This window comes from Pteronotus mesoamericanus, unplaced genomic scaffold (genome assembly GCF_021234165.1).
Source record: "Pteronotus mesoamericanus isolate MK-2021 breed Mesoamerican mustached bat unplaced genomic scaffold, CSHL_Meso_final scaffold_705, whole genome shotgun sequence".
In the NCBI taxonomy this organism is placed as follows: Eukaryota; Metazoa; Chordata; class Mammalia; order Chiroptera; family Mormoopidae; genus Pteronotus; species Pteronotus mesoamericanus.
Window position 1 is genome coordinate 14,716,653 of NW_026555326.1, and position 18,061 is coordinate 14,734,713.

The following is an 18,061-nucleotide window of genomic DNA, read 5'->3' on the forward strand; positions in this document are numbered from 1 at the left end:
TCTCCAGAGACATCTAGCGGTGGCCGCAGGGGGGCAGTAGCAACAGAGACAGGAAGCTGGACCTGCCAAGGCCTGAGATGGGGAAGAAGAGGGGTTTCCAGCAGCTGCCCAGGAAACTGAGCAACTGGGTCTGGCACTATGAGGTCTCAGCTTTGAGGATTCCACAAAGGGCCCTTTTAGCCCCAGGAGTGAAGGTGTCCCAGCACTTCCCAAAAAGTCCCCACTCACTTGCTCATTCATTTGTCAATCAATCACTGACGGAGCACTAGCCCTGAGCCTGGCCCTGGTATCACTTCATAGACTTTCCACCAGTGTTGAGTCCAGTGCTGAGGGGAGACCACGGGTAAGAAGTGAGTGCCGCCCACTGAGGCAGGACCTGCATGTCCAGGAGGCCGCCCTGCTGGGGAAACTCCCAGCTTTGGAGACACACAGGCCTGGCTCCCCCAATTTTAATAATTTAGTAAGTCAGGAGCTTTAAATAATTTTAAATAAATTTATTTAAAATTATTTAAAGCTCCTGACTTTGAGGCAAGTCTCTTACTCTCCTTTTAAAAATAAACATCAACCTTTAACACTAAGGTTGTTAAAAAATAGTAAAGTGAGCCCTAGCTGGTGTGGTTCAGTTGGTTGGAGCATCATCCCATAAACCAAGGGGTTATGGGTTTGATTCCTGGTCAGGACACATGCCTAGGCTGCGGGTTTGATCCCCAGTCCCTGGTCAGGGTGCCTACGGGAGGCAACCAATTAATGTTTCTCTCCCTCTCTCTTTCCTTCTCTTCCCATCTCTCTAAAATCAATAAACATGTCCTTGGGTGAGGATAAAAACAAACAGTAAAATGAAATCAATAAATCACTTGAATAGTATCTGAAGTGGGACTAGTTTCCCAGCTCCAAGGTTTACATTCACTATGAAATAATCTAATAGGAAAACAAAAATATTACTCTAAATCATGAGTCTTTTTAAAAAAGATTTTATTTATTTATTTTTAGAGAGGGAAAGAGAAGGAGAAAGAGGAGAGAAACATCAGGGTGTGGTTCATTTTGCACACCCCCTGCTGGAGACCTGGCTCGCAACCCAGGCACATGCCCTGACTGGGAATAGAACCAGTGACTCTTTGGTTCGCAGGCTGGCGCTCAATCCACTGAGCCACACTAGCTAGGACTGAATCTTTGGTGTTTTTTTTTTTTGTTTTTTTTTTTTTAAATCTTTGTTCTCTCATTGTATTCTAGATGTAGATATATCCGCCATCCTTGAGTATACTAGTTAAAGTTTTTCAGCCTGTTTCTTTGAAAATAAGAGGATCCTTGCTTTGCCTACATAATGGGCGTGATAAAACAAGAGCATGAACTTAAAAGTATTTACAGACTATAATAAACCTCCTTTGAATGCTAGAGGCATGTCTAAATTGATATTAATTTATGATTGCTCAGATTTCACCTGGGCTGCACAATACTCATGGGACTTGCCTTAGTTTCCTCAGCAATGAAAGTAAAGGGAATACATCTACCTCATAATGATGGAAATCATTTGTAGACCATGGACCGAGTAGGAAAATCCAACCTGCCATTGGTTTGCTGGAGGGGCACCCCGTCCTGTGAGAAGTTGAAAGTCACCTGGCACCTCCTCAAACGAGCAGCCTCTCACCTGAAGGGACATCTGCTGGTGGTGTTTCCTAACGTTGGAGAGCCCCACAAAGTCAGAGCTCGCAAGTACCTTCTAGTTTCTCTGCCTTCATCCGCACTCCATGCAGATTTTTAAAAATAAATTATTTATTTTTAGAGAGAGAGGAGGGAAGGGGAGGATAGAGGGAGAGAAACATCCAAGTGCCAGAGAAACATCGATGGGTTGCCTCTTGCATGCCTCCAACCGGGGACCTGGCCTACAACCCAGGCATGTGCCCCAACCTGGAATTGAACCAGCAACCTTTCAGTTTGTGGGAAAATGCCCAATCCACTGAGCCACACCAATCAGGGCCCTCATTGATTTTTTAAAATAATCATTTTTTTTTTTTGTATTTTAAAGTTGAATTTATTTTTAATTATAGTTGGCATATATTATTATATATTTCAGATGTACAACATAGTGATTCAACATTTACATACTTTACAAAGTGATCACTATAATAAGTCTAGTAGTCATCTTTCTCACTGAGTATTTCACAAATTTGGGAAGGTATTCATGAGAGGAATGGAATATAAGTCTCTGACTCTTCAGTTGTTTGGAAGTTTTTTGCTCCTTCTCTCTGGAATGGGGTCCCGGGTCGGGGGGCATATGTACACTAGTTTTGACAAATGCCTGGGCAAATCTCTTAACTATAATGAGCTTCAGTTGTCATATCTTTAAGTAGGGGCAATAGTGTTTATGTCGTATGATTGAGAAAAGGTCTGGCACATAGTAAATGCTCAATAAATATTACCTATTAGCCATCTGGGGGGAGACATGAATAAATTGCTAATTATGGTGCAGTGTAAGATACTATGAAATAGGTGAGTACAAGGGTGTATTAGGAGCATATAAAACAGATACCTAAGTCTGACAGGGTGGGGAGTCAGGGAAGGCTCACTGGAGGAGGAGAGACAACCTGGGTGTTAAAGTACAAGTTGGAGCTTGTTTCACAGACAAATGATGGGAAGGGTGTTTCAGGCTGAGGGAACAACAGGTGGATGCATAGTTGGAGCCATTTACAGCTTATACCACAGCATCCTGCAAGTGTTAATTTATATCATTTTCTCTCTTCAATTTTGTGATGAAGTCTCTCATGCTCTGCTTTTTAGCTGGCTTGTAATTGCCTGTCTCCCATGGTAATGAATGTTCTTTAAAAGTAGGCTCTGTATTGTTTACTGTTGTGTCTCTAGCAGTACCTGGCACATTTTGGACATTTAAATGCATGTTGAATGAGTACATGAATGAATAGGATTCTTTCCCATTAGCTCCCCAAAGACTCAGATTACCCCCTTCTCTTCTTCCCTTTCCCTGTTGTTTTACCTCCTTACAACCCTCACTCTTTTCTGTCCCTCAGCTTCCAGGCCCCATCGCCCCAGAAGCCATGGTCTTCAAACATGAGGACTGGTTCACAAGCCCATCCACACTTAAAAACACTGGCGGAGGGGCGCACTTGGCACAGCTGGATGGTGACCATGGGAAGGTACCCTGGAATCAAAAGCATGGAGTTGAAACAAGGGTCATTAGTGGTGTCATGAGCCAGGGTGACATCTGGTTCCACTATAGGACAGGCTTGCCTTGGAAAGGCAGACCTTGGGAGTCCCCTGCTCAGGGCTCCTTCTGCCTGGGCAGGGTTGGAGGGGCGCTGATAGAGCCAAACTTCTCTCGGCTCTGCAGAGCTGCAGAACCGGCCCCCTGCAGGCTCCGCCTGTCCTGGCTGTGTTAATAGAGCGAGCAGGCTTCCTTCCAATGCCTAGATTTGGCTTCCAAGCTGTCTCTGGGTTGGTGAGGCAAACCCCTCTGTAAACGGTCTGCCCCTGCAGTGAGCAGTGATTTTTAGGGTAATCATGCTCCTCACTTCTGGGTGCACTTCTCTGTTGTCTGAAGCCAGCACTGGCTTTTTAAAGCATCATCTTCTGGACCTTCCATCTGGCAAGGGTGTCTGACATCTTTGGCTTCTAATCTCAGTCCCCAGGCACCCTGGCCACTGCTTTCCTAGGCTGCCTCTACTCCCATCAGACAGGCCTGCTGCTCTCCACTTTTCCTGCCTCACTTGCAGTAACAACCCAACCATCAGACCAGCGGTTCTACCCCAAAACAGTGCCTTACATTTGTGCAGCCCTATACAGCCTCCAAAAGCTTTTCATACATCTTTATTTATTCCATGTTCTCTTTGGTTATGGAAGGAAGGAGAGCAGATGTCATATAATGTAAAGAGTTTCACGGGCTAGTGGTGCCCTGGGAGGGAAGCACTGCTCTGGGCAGCATTGGAGAAAGTGACCTTGCAGGTTGAATGGCTTCTGGAGATGACAAGGCCCGGGGTTTGTCCATGGGAGCTGGTGTCTGAGAAGGAGAGGACAAAAAAGCCTTTGGACATCTGAGGCCAAAGCATTGAATGGTGGTTGGATGGCTGACCATGTGGACAGTGAAGTCACTGAGACAGATGACAGGAACTGGGTGGAAATGACCAGAAGCCAGTGACCAAGTCTTAGTAAATGAGGGTAAGTCTCAGGATTGGTGGGTGTCAACACTGAGGAGAAAGGGTGGGTCAGTCAGGTGGTATGAGCTTTAAAAAAGCCAGAATTTTCCAGGGGTCCAGGGAATAATGACCTGAAGCTGAAATGGGGACGGAAGGAGGCCACAGCCAGACTCAGAGCCTATGCTGAATGGTGAGGGCTGGGAGAAATAAAGAGCCTCCACTTGAGAGGGCCATGGGGGACAGTGAGGTTCAGTTGAGTCAGGAAGCAGAGTGAAACTTCTGAGAGGAGGCTAGGATATTTCTGACCACTGGCTGGGAATGCCAGGGAGGTCCATTCAGTTGGAAGAAGAAGGGGAAGAGACTCTGGGGAGAGTTCTGAGTCTTCCTTGCGGAGCCGTGGGGATGCAGGAGTGTGCGTGCAGGCCATCCTGTTCGTTTCTGCTGGCATAGCTGCGATTTGGGCTTTCAGTGGAGTCCCAAATAAATGCTTATGGAAGGTGAGGTGGAAACTCTGATCCTGTGTTGAATCATAAACTCTAAAATCACAAAGTGCTCAGAATAAACCACAACTCCACATTTGGATGATATTTGAGAATTTACCAAGTATTTTAACATATATTTTCCTCATTTCCTTAACAGAACTCTGTGAGGTGGGTATTATCAATGATGAACTCACAGTGACTTGCTGACGGTGGCATTCCTGCGAAGTGTCAAAGCTGGGATTAAACTCCACTCTACAGAGTTCTGGCCAAGATGGACATGTAGGTAGATACACTTTGCCTTCTTGCACAACCAAAAGAAGGACAACAAATTTAAAAACAAAAAAGTAACCAGACTGCCAGAAAATTGAACTGTATGCAAGTCTGACAATCAAGGAGTTAAATAAGAAACATTCATCCAGACTGGTAGGAGGGGCAGAGACAGGCAGCTGGTGCAGAGAGGACATTTGGCAAGGCGGTGGCTGGAGGACCACGTGGGAGAGGTAGCAGCTAGTGGACTCGGTGGTCCCATATTTGTGTGCAGATAAGCCGGTAGGAAGAGCTGAGGAGCAAGACAGACTGTACAACCCAGGGTTCCAGTGCGGGAGAAGGAAGCCTCAAAACCTCTGGTTGTAAAAACCTGTGGGGGTTGCAGCAGCGGGAGAAACTCCCAGCCTCACAGGAGAGTCTGCTGGAGAGACCCACAGGGTCCTAAAACATACACAAACCCTCTCACCTGGGAATCAGCACCAGAAGGGCCCAATTTGCTTGTGGGTGGTGGGGGAAAGCCAGCTGGAAGCCAGGTGAGCGGCACTGTTCCCTTTCTGACCCCTCCCCCACATGCAGTGTCACAACACAGCGACCTGGTTGTCCCACCCTGAAGAATACCTAAGGCTCCGCCCATTCCAACGTAACAAGTGCACTAACACAAAGAAATATGGCCCAAATGAAAGAACAGATCAAAGTTGCAAAAACAGAATGAAGCAATGAGGAGATAGCCAACCTATCAGATGCACAGTTCAAAACACTGGTAATCTGGATGCTCACTGAATTGGTTGAGTATGGTCGCAAAATGGAGGAAAAAGCAAAGGCTATGCAAAGTGAAATAAAGAAAAATATACAGGGAATCAACAGTAAAGAGAAGGAAACTAGGACTCAAATTAACGAGTTGGAGCAGAAGGAAGAGATAAATATTCAACCAGCACAGAATGAAGAAACAAGAATTCAAAAAAAAAAAAAAAAAAAAGAGGAGAGGCTTAGGAACCTCTGGGACAACTTTAAACACTCCAACATCCGAATCATAGGGGTGCAGAAGGAGAAGAGGAAGATCAAGAAACTGAAAACTTATTTGAAAAAATAATGAAGGAGAACTTCCCCAATCTGGCCAAGGATATACAGACTTCCAGGAGACCCAGGAAGCTCAGAGAGTCCCAAAAAAGTTGGACCCAAGGTAGCACACACCAAGGCACATGGTAATTAAGTTACCCAAGATTAAAGATAAGGAGAGGCTCTTAAAATCAGCAAAAGGAGAAAGTTACCTACAAAGGAGTTCCCATGAGACTATCAGCTGATTTTTCTAAAGAAACCTTGCAGGCAAGAAGGGGCTGGCAAGAAGTTTTCAAAGTCATAAAAGACAAGGACCTACATCTAAGATTACTGTATCCAGCAAAGCTATAATTTAGAATGGAAGGGCAGATAAAGTGCTTCCCAGAGAAGGTCAAGTTAAAGGAGTTCATCATCACCAAGTCCTTATTATGTTAAAGGGACTTATCTAAGGAAAAGATGAAGATCAGAAACTCTGAACAGTAAAATGAGAACAAACTCACAACTATCAACAACTGAACCTAAAAAACAAAAAGAAACTAAGCAAACAACTAGAACAGGAACTAAATCACAGAAATGGAGATCGGAGGGGAGAAGGAGGGAGGATGGAGGAAAAGGTACAGGGAATAAGAAGCATAAATGGTAGGTACAAAATAGGCAGGAGGAGGTTAAGAATAGTATAGGAAATGGAGAAGCCAAAGAACTTATATGTAGAACCCATGGACATGAACTAAGGGGCGGGGAGATGCTGGTTGGAGGAGGGGTGCAGGGCAGAGGGGATTAAAGGGAAGAAAAAAATGGGACAACTGTAATAGCATACTCAATAAAATATATTTTTAAAAACCCAAAACAAACAAACAAAAACACTCCACTCTACGCTGCCTTCTATGTGCATTGCTGAGTGCAGTGCTTTCAGGGTGGCATAAAAAAAAGAAAAAGAAAAAGAAAAGGACTTTTCTGAAGCCAGTTCTTTTTGCATCTGATCATTGACCACTCTTTCCTTAGCTTCTGTGCCATCTTTTCAGGATTCAGGGAATTAATGAGAAACAGGCCTCCACACCTCACTTTTTCTTTCCATGACTTCATCACTTTATAGCTCCTAAAATGGAGGCAGTAATGGGTTACAGGCTCTGTTTTGACAAGCTCAGAGAAATACAAGACAGCGAGTCATGGCTAATGACAACTCTACTCACTCAACTGGGACTGGCTCTCGCTGCTGCGGGCAGGGGCGGGACTGGGAATTCTGGGAGTGCACAGGTCGCGACCACTCACATCGGCCCCTGAACTCCCGGCTGACAGCACGACTCCAGATAAAAAGGTGGCTTCAAAGTCCCCTTTTAGCCTATATTATTGATGTTGCTCACGTTACTTAATACGTCACTTCCTTAGGAAGAAAATAGCTGCACCCAGTCCCCGCCTTGCCTGTCAGCTAAGAAGGGGGGGCTGTGACGTCAGGGCCTGGGCGGGGCCGGACTGTTCTAAATGAGCGCTGGGAGGGGAGCTTCTGCAACGCAGAAGGCCGCCCTGGGAATTAGCCTCCTTTGCCTCCGTATTTAATTAGCTTAGACGTTAATAAAAACGTTCGTAGGTGCATCTGTGGGCTGGCAGCCATCTTTACAGCTGTGGAGAAGACGCGTGCGGTAGCCCTCGCTGTTGTCGCTCCTCCTAGTGGCCGCATCCATTTTGCGTTGGTGGCGCAATTTCAAGGTTGGGAGTAGTGTCTTCTTTAGGTTCGCAAAGCGCGGAGACCCCATGGCCCCGCTGCGGGGAGGCCCCCGGCTGGTGCTGCTGTTCAGCGGGAAGAGGAAATCCGGGAAGGACTTCGTGACCGAGGCGCTGCAGAGCAGGTCTCAGGGAGGAGGGGGGAGGAGGGGGGAGGAGGGGGGGAGGAGGGGAAATGCCGCGTCACGTGACACGAGGGGTGTGTTAGGGTGCGATGGAGTGAGCTGTGGAGTAGGGGTCCTTGGGTTACAGGTGGGAGGAGCACTAAGCGGCGGGAAGTTGGGGTATACACGCCCACCTCAAGTTACCGAGCGGTCAGCTCTCCAAAGACTGTGAAAGGTAAGTCTCTCTTGTCAAGAAGCATTAATAACAGTTACTGCCAAGTTACTTTTTACACACCATTCGTAAGCCACTCAACAATGTTGCAGGTAACCGTTACAGTTGAGGAAACTGACTCACAGATAAAGGATTTGCCCAAGACCACACCCCAAATATGTCTGACTCCAAAGACAAATCTTTGTCCAGCACACCGCCTGATAGCTGGTGTTTATTGAGGCTTTATTATGGACCAGGCACTGTGTGAATATAGTGCCTCATTTAATCCTACAAACCTCTTTGTTAGGTACTGTATGGTATTATTGGTCAGTATCCCCGTTTCGCAGATGAAGAGACTGAGGCTCTGAAAAGTAAAACAAAACCAAACCCAAACTTGTCAGGTCACAAAGTCATCATCAATCCAGGGCTCAAGTTAAACTTTAAACTAGCTCCAAGGATTGGGTTCTTTCTGCTCTACCTCACTGTCTCCCCAAATAATATCTTTCTCTTACTGTTTTCTTTCAAAGCAGGACATCCTGTGTGGGAGCATTTTTCTTGAGTCATGGGCTGGGAGAGCCGAGGAGCCAGGGAGAAAGCAGGGTGGGCCTCCTTTCCTCTTGAAGACCAGTGTGGTGGGGGTACCTGGAGGTTTCTGTCGGGCACCACAGGGGTTCTAAGAGGTTCTGGAGGAGCCCCGAGCAGAGGTCACTATCTGAATCTTTCACCGTCAAGTATCCACCACCTTTTCCTAAGTTGCATTTCTCCTCACCTGGAAACACGGAAGTTAAATAGTTGTCAGAAGCACAGGCTCTGGAATCAGACTGCTGGGATTCAAGTCCTGACTCACCACTTAGTAGTTTGTGATCTTGTGTAAGTTTTTTACCTATTCTGTGCCTCAGTTTTGACATTTGCGGGACCAGGGTAAGAATAGGTTGGTTATAAGGATTAAATGAAATAATGCGTATGAAGGGCTTAGTACAATTTTTGACACCTCATTCATTTTAACAGCACTGGCTTCATTATTTGCAGCGTTGCTTTGTGTGAGTCAGTTCCCACTCAACCTCAGTTTCCTCATCTGAAACATGGAAATAAGAATGCCTATCTCATTATGTCGGTGTTAAGTGAATGTGTGAGCATACAGTACCACGCAATATGCAGCTGGCTGAGTAAATTGGACGGAGTGAATGAATTATGAGTGTTGTAGTGACCCAGTCAGTTGGGACGCTGCTGTGAGACAACTAGTTCAGGGGTCCAGCGGTAACCCAGCCTAGCCACTATATCGCATTGTCATAGTTTCATTTGTTTAACGTGTTGTAACGTTTCAGGGCTCTTTCACATTCATTTAAGTTTCATAATAATCCTGTGGAAAACAGAATAGAAACTGGTATCCCCATTTTACAGATGAGAAAATAGGGTCAGGGAAGTTGAGCCCTAACAAAGTTAGAAAGACGCCAGAAGCAGAAATAGGACTTCAGCCCAGACCTCTCGACTCTTCTGGGGCTTGGAAGAGCCTGGCTGACTGGGTCTGGGTCTCCCTGTCCCACAGACTGGGAGCTGATATCTGTGCTGTCCTCCGGCTCTCCAGTCCGCTCAAGGAGCAGTATGCTCAGGTAGGTGGTCGCTCCCCGTGGCATCTGCTGGGTTGAAAGGAGCCAGCTCCCTGGCTTTAGTTGTTGTGGCTGTTGTTTGAGTCACTAGTAGGGTCCCTGTGACCACTGTTGGCAAGGTGGTGGCCAACCCTCGGTTTTCACTGGGTGGACTTTTGGGGGGCATTTTTGGCTTGCACTTCTCTCCCGTCGGCCTCACTCACTTCCAGGCCACCTCCCCTGAGCATTGTCCAGGAAGCATGTGGAGGAAAGGCTGGAGAGGCGAGTTGGCAGCTCTGATGCTGTGGAATTAGCAGTTCTCTTCCTCAGGAAGTGCGACACCGCACATCACTGCTTCAGCTGGCCTGCCAGGCCCCTGGAGCTCTCCCCTAAGAAATTTAGTTACATGAATTGTCAAGACATATTATTAAGTGAAAAAAGCAAGATTTGGAACAGTGTATAGAGAGTGCTGTACAAAAATGGGGAAAAATGTAAGTATGTCTGCATCCAACACATATTTATGGGGTGCCTGCATTGTGTTAAACACTGTTTAGTGATTGGGATGTGTTAGAAGCTGGGAAGGACACATAAGAGACTCTACATTGGTGTCCTCCATGGGCTGGGGGACAGGGTTGGTAGGTGGATTTAAAAAAAAATATTTTTGGACAGAGGGGAAGGGAGGGAGAAATGGAGAGAAGCATCAATGTGTGGGCGACTCTCGCAACGCTCCCTACTGGGGACCTGGGCCACAACCCAGGCACGTGCCCAGTCTGGGAATTTTAACCAGTGACCCTTTGGTTCACTGGCCGGCACTCAATCCCCTGAGCCCCACCAGGCAGGGTGGGAGGTGGATTTTTAAATGTAAATGACTGTGTATCTTTTGAATTTTGAACCATGTGGGTTTTACAAAAATAAATAGGATTGTTAAAATAGGATTAAAAAAAATTAAACAGGAACTCTTAGGGCCTTAGACTTAGAGAATGTGGAGGGTGAGCTTTCCACACAACGAGGAGCCCCTGTGGTACCCTGTGTTTTTGGCCTTGACCTCTAGATATACCCTTCCAGGCACCTGTGCTCATGGCCCCTTGGTCTTTTGGACTGAGTCTGGCCTTCTGGGGCCACAGGAGACGAATTTGTCCCTCTTTTCCGTATCTCATGGGAAGCATTCGCCTATTCCACTGAGTCTTCTTCTACCAGTTAAACGGACCCCGTGATAGAACTGTAGTCTGGGGGCCCTGGGGATAGCAGGGCCAGCAGTTCTCACTTTCTTTTTCTTTTTCTTCTTCCTTTTTTTCTTTCTTTCTTTTTTTTTTTAAGTGGGAACCTTTGGATGCAAAATTCAGCAGACAGACTATGAGTGACTGATCCATGCGTTGAAGTGCCCCAGAGCTCTGAGGAGGAGTTTGAAACCACAGTCTGCTTCCAAAGTTCTCAGATTAGGCCCGGCTCAAACCAGGCTGGGGAGTGGGGTGGGGTTGGCGGGGCAGAGTTTGCATTTTTGAAAACTGAGTAGGAGGCTCTGATAGGCCACCCTGCCGCTGCTGCCTGGAAGTCCCACGCCACTCCATCCCCACTCCCATTCAAACACAAAAACCAAACTCAGCGTGAATGCATTGATTTAAGCCATGGTGGGAAATAGAACTGACAAGGAGACCATAATGCTCCTAGTGGCCACTCTTCCCCTCCGTGGTAAGGAGCGGTTTAACCAGTTTACAAGCAAGAGGTGGCTACTGGCATCACCTTGGAACAGGAGGTGCAGGTAGAAGTGATGTGACGGGCAGGTCCTGGCCTCTCAGTTTGCAGATGATGAAACAGAGCCCGAGGGTAGAGGTCTTGTTGCTGTGAGTTGGTAAGAGAGCTAGACCCTGAACTGAGTGATGTCTTTCAGGCCCTTCTTATTCTGGGACCCTGTGGATGGACCCCTCCTGCTTCTCAGTGTCCCTGGACAAAGGGCAAGGCCTGGTCTGGAAGCAGCTCCCCAGGGGACCAGGGCAGTGCCTTCTTCAGGGGTCCTCTGAGTGCGGGAGGCCCCGGGAGGGCCTGGAGCCAAAGGAAGTGGCGCTGTCTCAGCAGAGGTGCCAGGGACTGGGGGATGAGGATGGGGGTGACAGGGAAAGGAGAGAGTCAGGGAGGCCATGTCTCTTGGGCTCTGGGATGGGACGAACAATGCCGGAGAGGGTAGTGGGGGGATATGAATGCAGTGTTTTCCTTTTTCCAACTTCAGCTGAAGTCCAAGCCTATGCCCAGGGGGTGCAAACTATATAATTTCAGGATTAGTTTTACTCAGAAATAATTGGGCAGGTAAAACTGTTGCAAAAACAAACATAAACAAACAACCACATCGCACATTTAAAAGACAAAGTGGAAAAATAACCCTGAGACCTTTCTCCTGTCCGTGTTTGGGATTTCTTGTTTCCAGAGCCCGTATCCTTGCAGGCCTCTGTCCTGCTGGAAACCTTGTTTTTGTCCTCGCATCGCCTTGGGGGAGGTGGGCGAGAGAAGGGGTGGCCCTTCCTCTGTTTTAGGAGAGGTCATTGAGGTTGAGAGGCTGGGGTATAGACCTATTGTGCTTTGGACAGGAGCACGGATTGAACTTCCAGAGACTCCTGGATGCCAGCACCTACAAGGAGGCCTATCGGAGGGACATGATCCTTTGGGGAGAGGAGAAGCGCCAGGCTGACCCAGGCTGCTTCTGCAGGAAAGTCGTGGCGGGCGTCTCCCAGCCGGTCTGGGTAAGGGCGCTGTATGGCAGCATTAAGAAGATCCCGTTTCTCCGGTCCTTGCCGCCTCCCAAATAAACCTCAGATGTGCCCATTTCTCCATTTCCACTGCCGGCTCCCGTAGCCCAAACGCCCACCGTCCCTCCCCTGCGCAGCCTAGCGGCCCCACACTCTTCCTGGCTGCAGCTCTTGTCCGCTGTAAGGCATTCCTCACAGAGCAGCCAGAGTGATCTTTTAAAAACATAAGCAGAGTCGTGCCACTCCTTTATCTCACTGTTTTGTTGAACAAAGCCAATATCCTTCACATGAATCTTGGGCCTTGAATGAGCCGGCTCCTGCTACCCGTTTAGCCTCCTTACTCTGTGAGCTGCAGCTACTCTGGCCTTTTTTTGCTTCTGCAAATAAGTTGAGTTCCTTCTGGAATCAGGGCCTTTGCACATGTTCTACCTGCCTGGACTGCCCTTGCGTTCCCTCTTCACCGGGTTAGCTCTAGCTCAGCTTCCATGGCACCTCCGCAGGGAAGACCTCCGCGATACCCCAGTCTTCACTGGTGCTCTCTGCCGGGTGCCCCCGCAGCACCTCGCCCTTTTTGTCCACAGCCATTTTGGCATTATCTCCTGGATGAAGCCTAATTCCAGGTGATTTGGGGATCCGTTAGTGCAAACATGTAATGAAGCTCTGCTCTCAGGGAGCTTACGTTGTAGCTGGGGGTAGAGACAGGTGGACCCTAACGTAATAGAGAACCTGTCAGCTGGAGGCAGAAAAATAAGGGGCAGACTAAAGGAAGGCTGGGTTGCTGCTTTGTTAAGGGTGTAAGAAGGCCTCTCTGACATGATGACATTTGAGCAGGGCCTGAAGGAGGTAAGGGAGTGAGCCAAGTAGATATTTGTGGGTGAGAGGTGAGTGGCAGGAGGTGAGGGCAGATCATGCAGGTTCTTTGGAAGAGCCTAGATATTTGTGTGAGGTGGTGACTCAGTGGAGGGTTTTGAACAGAGTTGGGACATGATGTGATCTGAGGTTTAAAGGCTCACCTTGGCTCCTGGGGGAAGGGCAAGAGTGGAAGCAGAGGATCTCTCTGCAGATAGGCAAAGTGGCCGTAGCGTGGCTCATGGTGGTGGTAGAGAAGAGAAAAGCGGTTGATTCTGCATAGATTTTAAAGATCGAATCAGTTAAGATTTACTGGTGTGTTAGTTGTGGAGTGTGAGGACAGAAGACAGAGCCAAGGATTTTGTTCTGAGCAGCTGGACAAATAGAGTTGTCATTTTCTGAGAAGGGAAAGGTGTAGGAGGAACAGGTTTGAGGAGAAAATCAGGAGCTCAGTTTTGGCGACGGTGAGGTTGAGATGCTTGTTTATAATGCACTGTGATTACACGGTTATTAGTGAAGCTGCTTGCTTAGTGTCTGTCTCCCACAAAACTGTAAGCTCTGAGAGGGCAAGCACCAGGTCTGTTTTGCTCACCACTCCATCCCCAGTGCCTGGAGCACAGTGGGTACTTGCGATAGTACTTACTGATTCATTCATTCATTGAACAGTGCACTCAGGGCCAGGGACATAGTGGTGAATGAGACCAAGTCCTTTCCCCCATGGAACTGACTCTGGGTAGGGCAGACAGGCAATACACATACATACAAACCAATTAACAGTGATGTTTTTAAGAGTAGTTAGTGCTCAGAGGAAAATCAGTAGCATATCAGAATCAAGAGGGCCAGGAAGGGCACTAGGGTGGGAGGGAAAGCCTCTCTGAGGAGGTGACATTTGAGCAGAGACTTCCATGAAGTGAGGGAGCCTACCTTGTGGTTATCCGGAGGGAGTAAGATGGGCAAAGGCCCTGAGCAGGAGACTGGTTGGCATGTTTGAGAAACAGCAAGGAGGTCAGCTGGCTGCCATGGAGTGAATGAGGGGAAGATGATGTGAAATGGGTGCCAGACGTTTCCACATCTGGTCGTATAAGTCAGGGTGAGAGCTTTGGATTTTAGTAGAATGCCTTTGAGAGGCTTAGGGCAGGGGGCTGACAAAAGTCACATTTATGATTTAAAAGCTTCTGGAGGTGAAGCACGGACTAGTTAGACTATCTTTGTTTCTGGCCGTTTGTTCATCTGTAAAATGGGTGTGTTGAACTGGCTGAACTGCTTTCAAAGCCTGACGCCTCTTCTTGAGCACGGCGGTGGCCAGCATGACCACCAGACACCAAGTGTGTCTGTGACAGAGTGTGGGCAGAGCGGACTGTGGGGTGCAGCAATCAGGGAAGGCTGCCCGCAGGGAAGAGGGAATGTGCGTCCCGGCTGCTTGCATGATAGTGGGGAATGGGGTACTTGTCTGGGTTCTGTAGTTCCCCCACCAACCTCGTCGTGCTCCTGCTTGTTTGGAGTGGGGCCAGGTCTTCCCCTTTTTCCCCCTTACCCTCTGTGCCATGTCCTGCTGCTCCCTGCACTGTGTCCTTTTGGTCACCTGTCTGTGTCCCTTCCCTGCAGCTGGTGAGTGACACACGGAGGGTGTCTGACATCCAGTGGTTCCGGGAGACCTATGGGGCTGTGGTGCAGACCGTTCGTGTGGTGGCCTCGGAGCAGAGCCGACAGCAGCGGGGCTGGGTGTTCACACCAGGTGAGCTGGTTGCAGCCTTTGCCCTCAAAGCTCAGTGCCCTGCGTGTACACCAGGCGACCTGCTCCCACGTCCTCCCATGTCCCTCTCTCCCTGGCAGGCTGTAGGGGAGCGATTGAGGGATTAGAAAAGGAAATGTGAGACTCAGGAGTGTCCCCAGCTTAGAAAGTGGTGTTGGGTAGGGGCAGGTGACATTGAGGGGAGGGCAGAGGGTCCCCATGATTTTGGCCTTGTACCCCTACCTGGGCTGTCCTTCCTAGGCCAGTGGACTCCTGAAGGTCTGGCTGGGACCCACCCCCCGGCCCAGTGGGGCTGACAGTAGGTCAGAGGCAGGCCTGACAATTCGTTGCTGTTTGACTCACAGTGGGGTCGGGGCAAGACGAAGCGATACTAGGCAGCCTCAGTGGTGCCAGCCCAGGACCTGCTCTGTGGCAATTCAGAGGCAGAGCTCATGTGTCCTCCTCCTCTAGTTCTCTGTGACTCGGGGGAGTTCAGATCCAGTGGGTCCAACCGCTCCTGCTGGCTGCTCATCTCCTTGGCACTCACCACAGGGCCTGTGCTAAGTGCTTTGAAACTCATTTTCTACACACAACAAACCCACCAGGTGATGCCAGTATTACTTTTCTTTTTGTCAGATGAGGATGGCACATACTGCCTCCTGAGAGGATTGAATCAGAGATTTAGGGACAGAAAGCAAGCAACATACCGAGCTTCACATAAAGTGGAGCTGCAGTGCCCGATTGCTGGGGTCCCCAACCCACGGGCTTCAGGCTGGTGCTGGGCCATGGTCTGTTAGGAACTGGGCTGCACAGCAGGAGGTGAGCAGCGGGCTAGTGGGCAAAACTTCGCTTGCATCATCACTTGAGCTCTGCCTCCTGTCTCCTCTCATCTGTGGAAAATTGTTTTCCACGAAACCAGTCCCTGGTGCCTAAAAGGTTGGGGACCTGCTGCTCTGTTGTATTGTCTGTGATTTTAGATGAACCAGTCTACCCTCTGTAGGAAGTGGCAAGTGAAGAGTGTAGTCGGCAGAACCCTCTGAGGGTTCAGGTGGCTGTGGGCTACTGAACCTGCTCTTGGGGTGTTTCAGGAGGTTGGCAAGTACCCTCTAGGGGAGGGTGGAGCTGGGCTCTGGGTGGCCGAAGGGAGGGTAGCTCCATCCGAGGCCAGAAGGCCTCCGTGTGCATGCACAATGCCTGGTGTTCGTCTGGAGGGAGCGGGCTTGACCTCTCCATGCTTCCTCCACAGGAGTGGATGATGTTGAGTCAGAATGTGGCCTGGACAACTTTGGGGACTTCGACTGGGTCATTGAGAACCATGGAGATAAGCAGCGCCTGGAGGAGCAGTTGGAGAACCTGACAGAGTTTGTCCACGCCAGACTTTAGTTGTCAGGCTCTAGGAGCACCAGATGCTGCCGAGGCAAGGATGGGAATGACTGCTGGACATGTGGTTGCGGGCCCTGGCCAAGGCAGGGAGCACACAGAGGGTCTGGGTCCAGATTTCTGGGGAGCCAGCAGATGTCAGGGAGGTCAAGAGACCTCCAGGACCTCATTTCTCTGTGGACTGGACGGCTCTGCCTCTTAGGAGAAGGCTTAAAGGGCAAAGGGCTGTGATTGAGGCAGAAACGCCGCCACCTGCATTGGTGCCTGGCCTGTCCACCTGCCGTGGCCTTGCTCCCCCATCAGGATGCTTTTAGCTCTTAGTTCTGGGTAAGAATGTGGACATGAATAAATGTCTTTGGAACACATGCTCAGAACTGGGTATCTCTCATTTCCCAGGTGTCAGCCCAGCCTGCGTGGGACTCAGAGACTTGGGTTGTCCGGGTGGCTCTGGGTTCCTGCTCTGCCTTCCACCTGGGCTGGAATGTATCCTGCAGAAGCTGACCTTGGCCTGCGCCATGCGGGTAGCACTTCTGTTTGTGTTGGAGACAGAATTGGGGCCTTAGGGTCTCATCTTTGGGGATGGCCTCCAAGAGAGGCTCAGTGCAGCAGGTGCCCTGAGGAACGGGGGGTGTTATAGAGGGGCAGAGGCACTAGACATCAATGGCTTCTGGTAACCATGGTGGGGCTCTGGGCAAGAAACGTCACTTATTATAAGCCTTGGCTTTCCCATAGAAGACCTTGGACTTGACCCCTTTTATTTAGACAGTCTTATACAATTTGTAAATTCCTTCCAGATTTTTCAAAGCCACCATGTGAAATGGGCAAGGAGAGTTTTTTCATCTCCATTTAGCAGATGCCAAGAACTCAGAAAAGTGAAACTGCTTGCCTGAGGTTAGAGGGTAGTGCCCGCGCTCAGACTAGGACACAGGCCGCCTGATCCCTGACCTGGTCCCCTCTGCCACATGCCTTTGGATACTGTACAGAGTCCTATGGCTCCTTGCCATCCTCAGGCCTAGCCTAAACATCCCACTCTCTGGCTCTGGCTTTGTTTTCCTCCCACAAATTCTGATGGTTCTCACTGATGAGGAGCCAACCAAAGAAATTACATCAGTCTCAATGTGACCCAAGCTGAACTTTACTGCCCAAATTTCCTCCCTTTAGATCACCTGTTCCTGATACTAGTTCCCTGCTTTTTCAGTTAGCCAGGCCTGAAAGCTTGGCAGGCATTGCAGGCTCCTCTGTGTCCCCTGACTGCTGGGGCTAATTGGTGAGCCGGGGTGCCAACAGGTTCTGGTAACCTGCCCCGCCTGCGCCTCCTGCTGGGGGTCTCACTGGAAGACAAACAGCCCTGTGATGGTTGGGGCCCTGCCTCTCCTGCAGTGTGTCCCTGGCTCCTGGCGCGCTGCTGGCCCGCAGTGGGCACTCAGGAAATGGCTGCAGTTGAATGCATGCTGAGACGGGACTCCAAAAATCACCTGGAATCTAGTAGGTGACCATTCCATGCAGCGCGTGCTTCCTTGGTTTCCAGGTGGCTCTCCCAGCTCCAGGGCCTGGACCCTCTGTCCCCCTGCCACTTGAGCCAGGACTGGTTTAAGTGCTTCTGGGGCCCTTTCCAATGTGGGGTGCTGGCCCTTCAGGGCTCCTCTCAGAGGCTGCTTGCGAGCCTGCCCCACTCCCCTGAGCATTTTATATTCACCCCAAGTTTGTGACCCAAAGAGTTTGTCTTTCTGATTCCCCAGATGTGGCCCCCGCAACTGTTGGTCATTTCTATGACTGGGATTGTTCAAGAACACCT

General features: G+C 49.3%; 1 protein-coding gene across 4 annotated transcripts; it reads left to right on the forward strand.

Annotated features, from left to right (window-relative positions):
- Positions 1-7,458: 7,458 nt before the first annotated feature.
- On the forward strand, positions 7,459-16,648 carry PMVK (phosphomevalonate kinase). Of its 4 annotated transcripts, none has more exons than XM_054563497.1 (6): positions 7,459-7,791; positions 9,528-9,591; positions 12,147-12,299; positions 14,760-14,889; positions 15,523-15,705; positions 16,133-16,215. In XM_054563497.1, exons 1-5 carry the CDS (start codon positions 7,697-7,699, stop codon positions 15,681-15,683), a joined length of 603 nt encoding a protein of 200 aa, XP_054419472.1. In that variant the 5' UTR covers positions 7,459-7,696; the 3' UTR covers positions 15,684-15,705; positions 16,133-16,215. The 4 variants fall into 4 exon arrangements, with proteins under 4 accessions (XP_054419472.1, XP_054419473.1, XP_054419469.1 ...); XM_054563494.1 differs by lacking the exon at positions 7,459-7,791 and adding an exon at positions 8,322-8,851; XM_054563498.1 differs by lacking the exon at positions 15,523-15,705 and having other exon boundaries at positions 7,460-7,791; positions 16,133-16,648.
- The last annotated feature ends 1,413 nt before the right edge of the window (positions 16,649-18,061 follow it).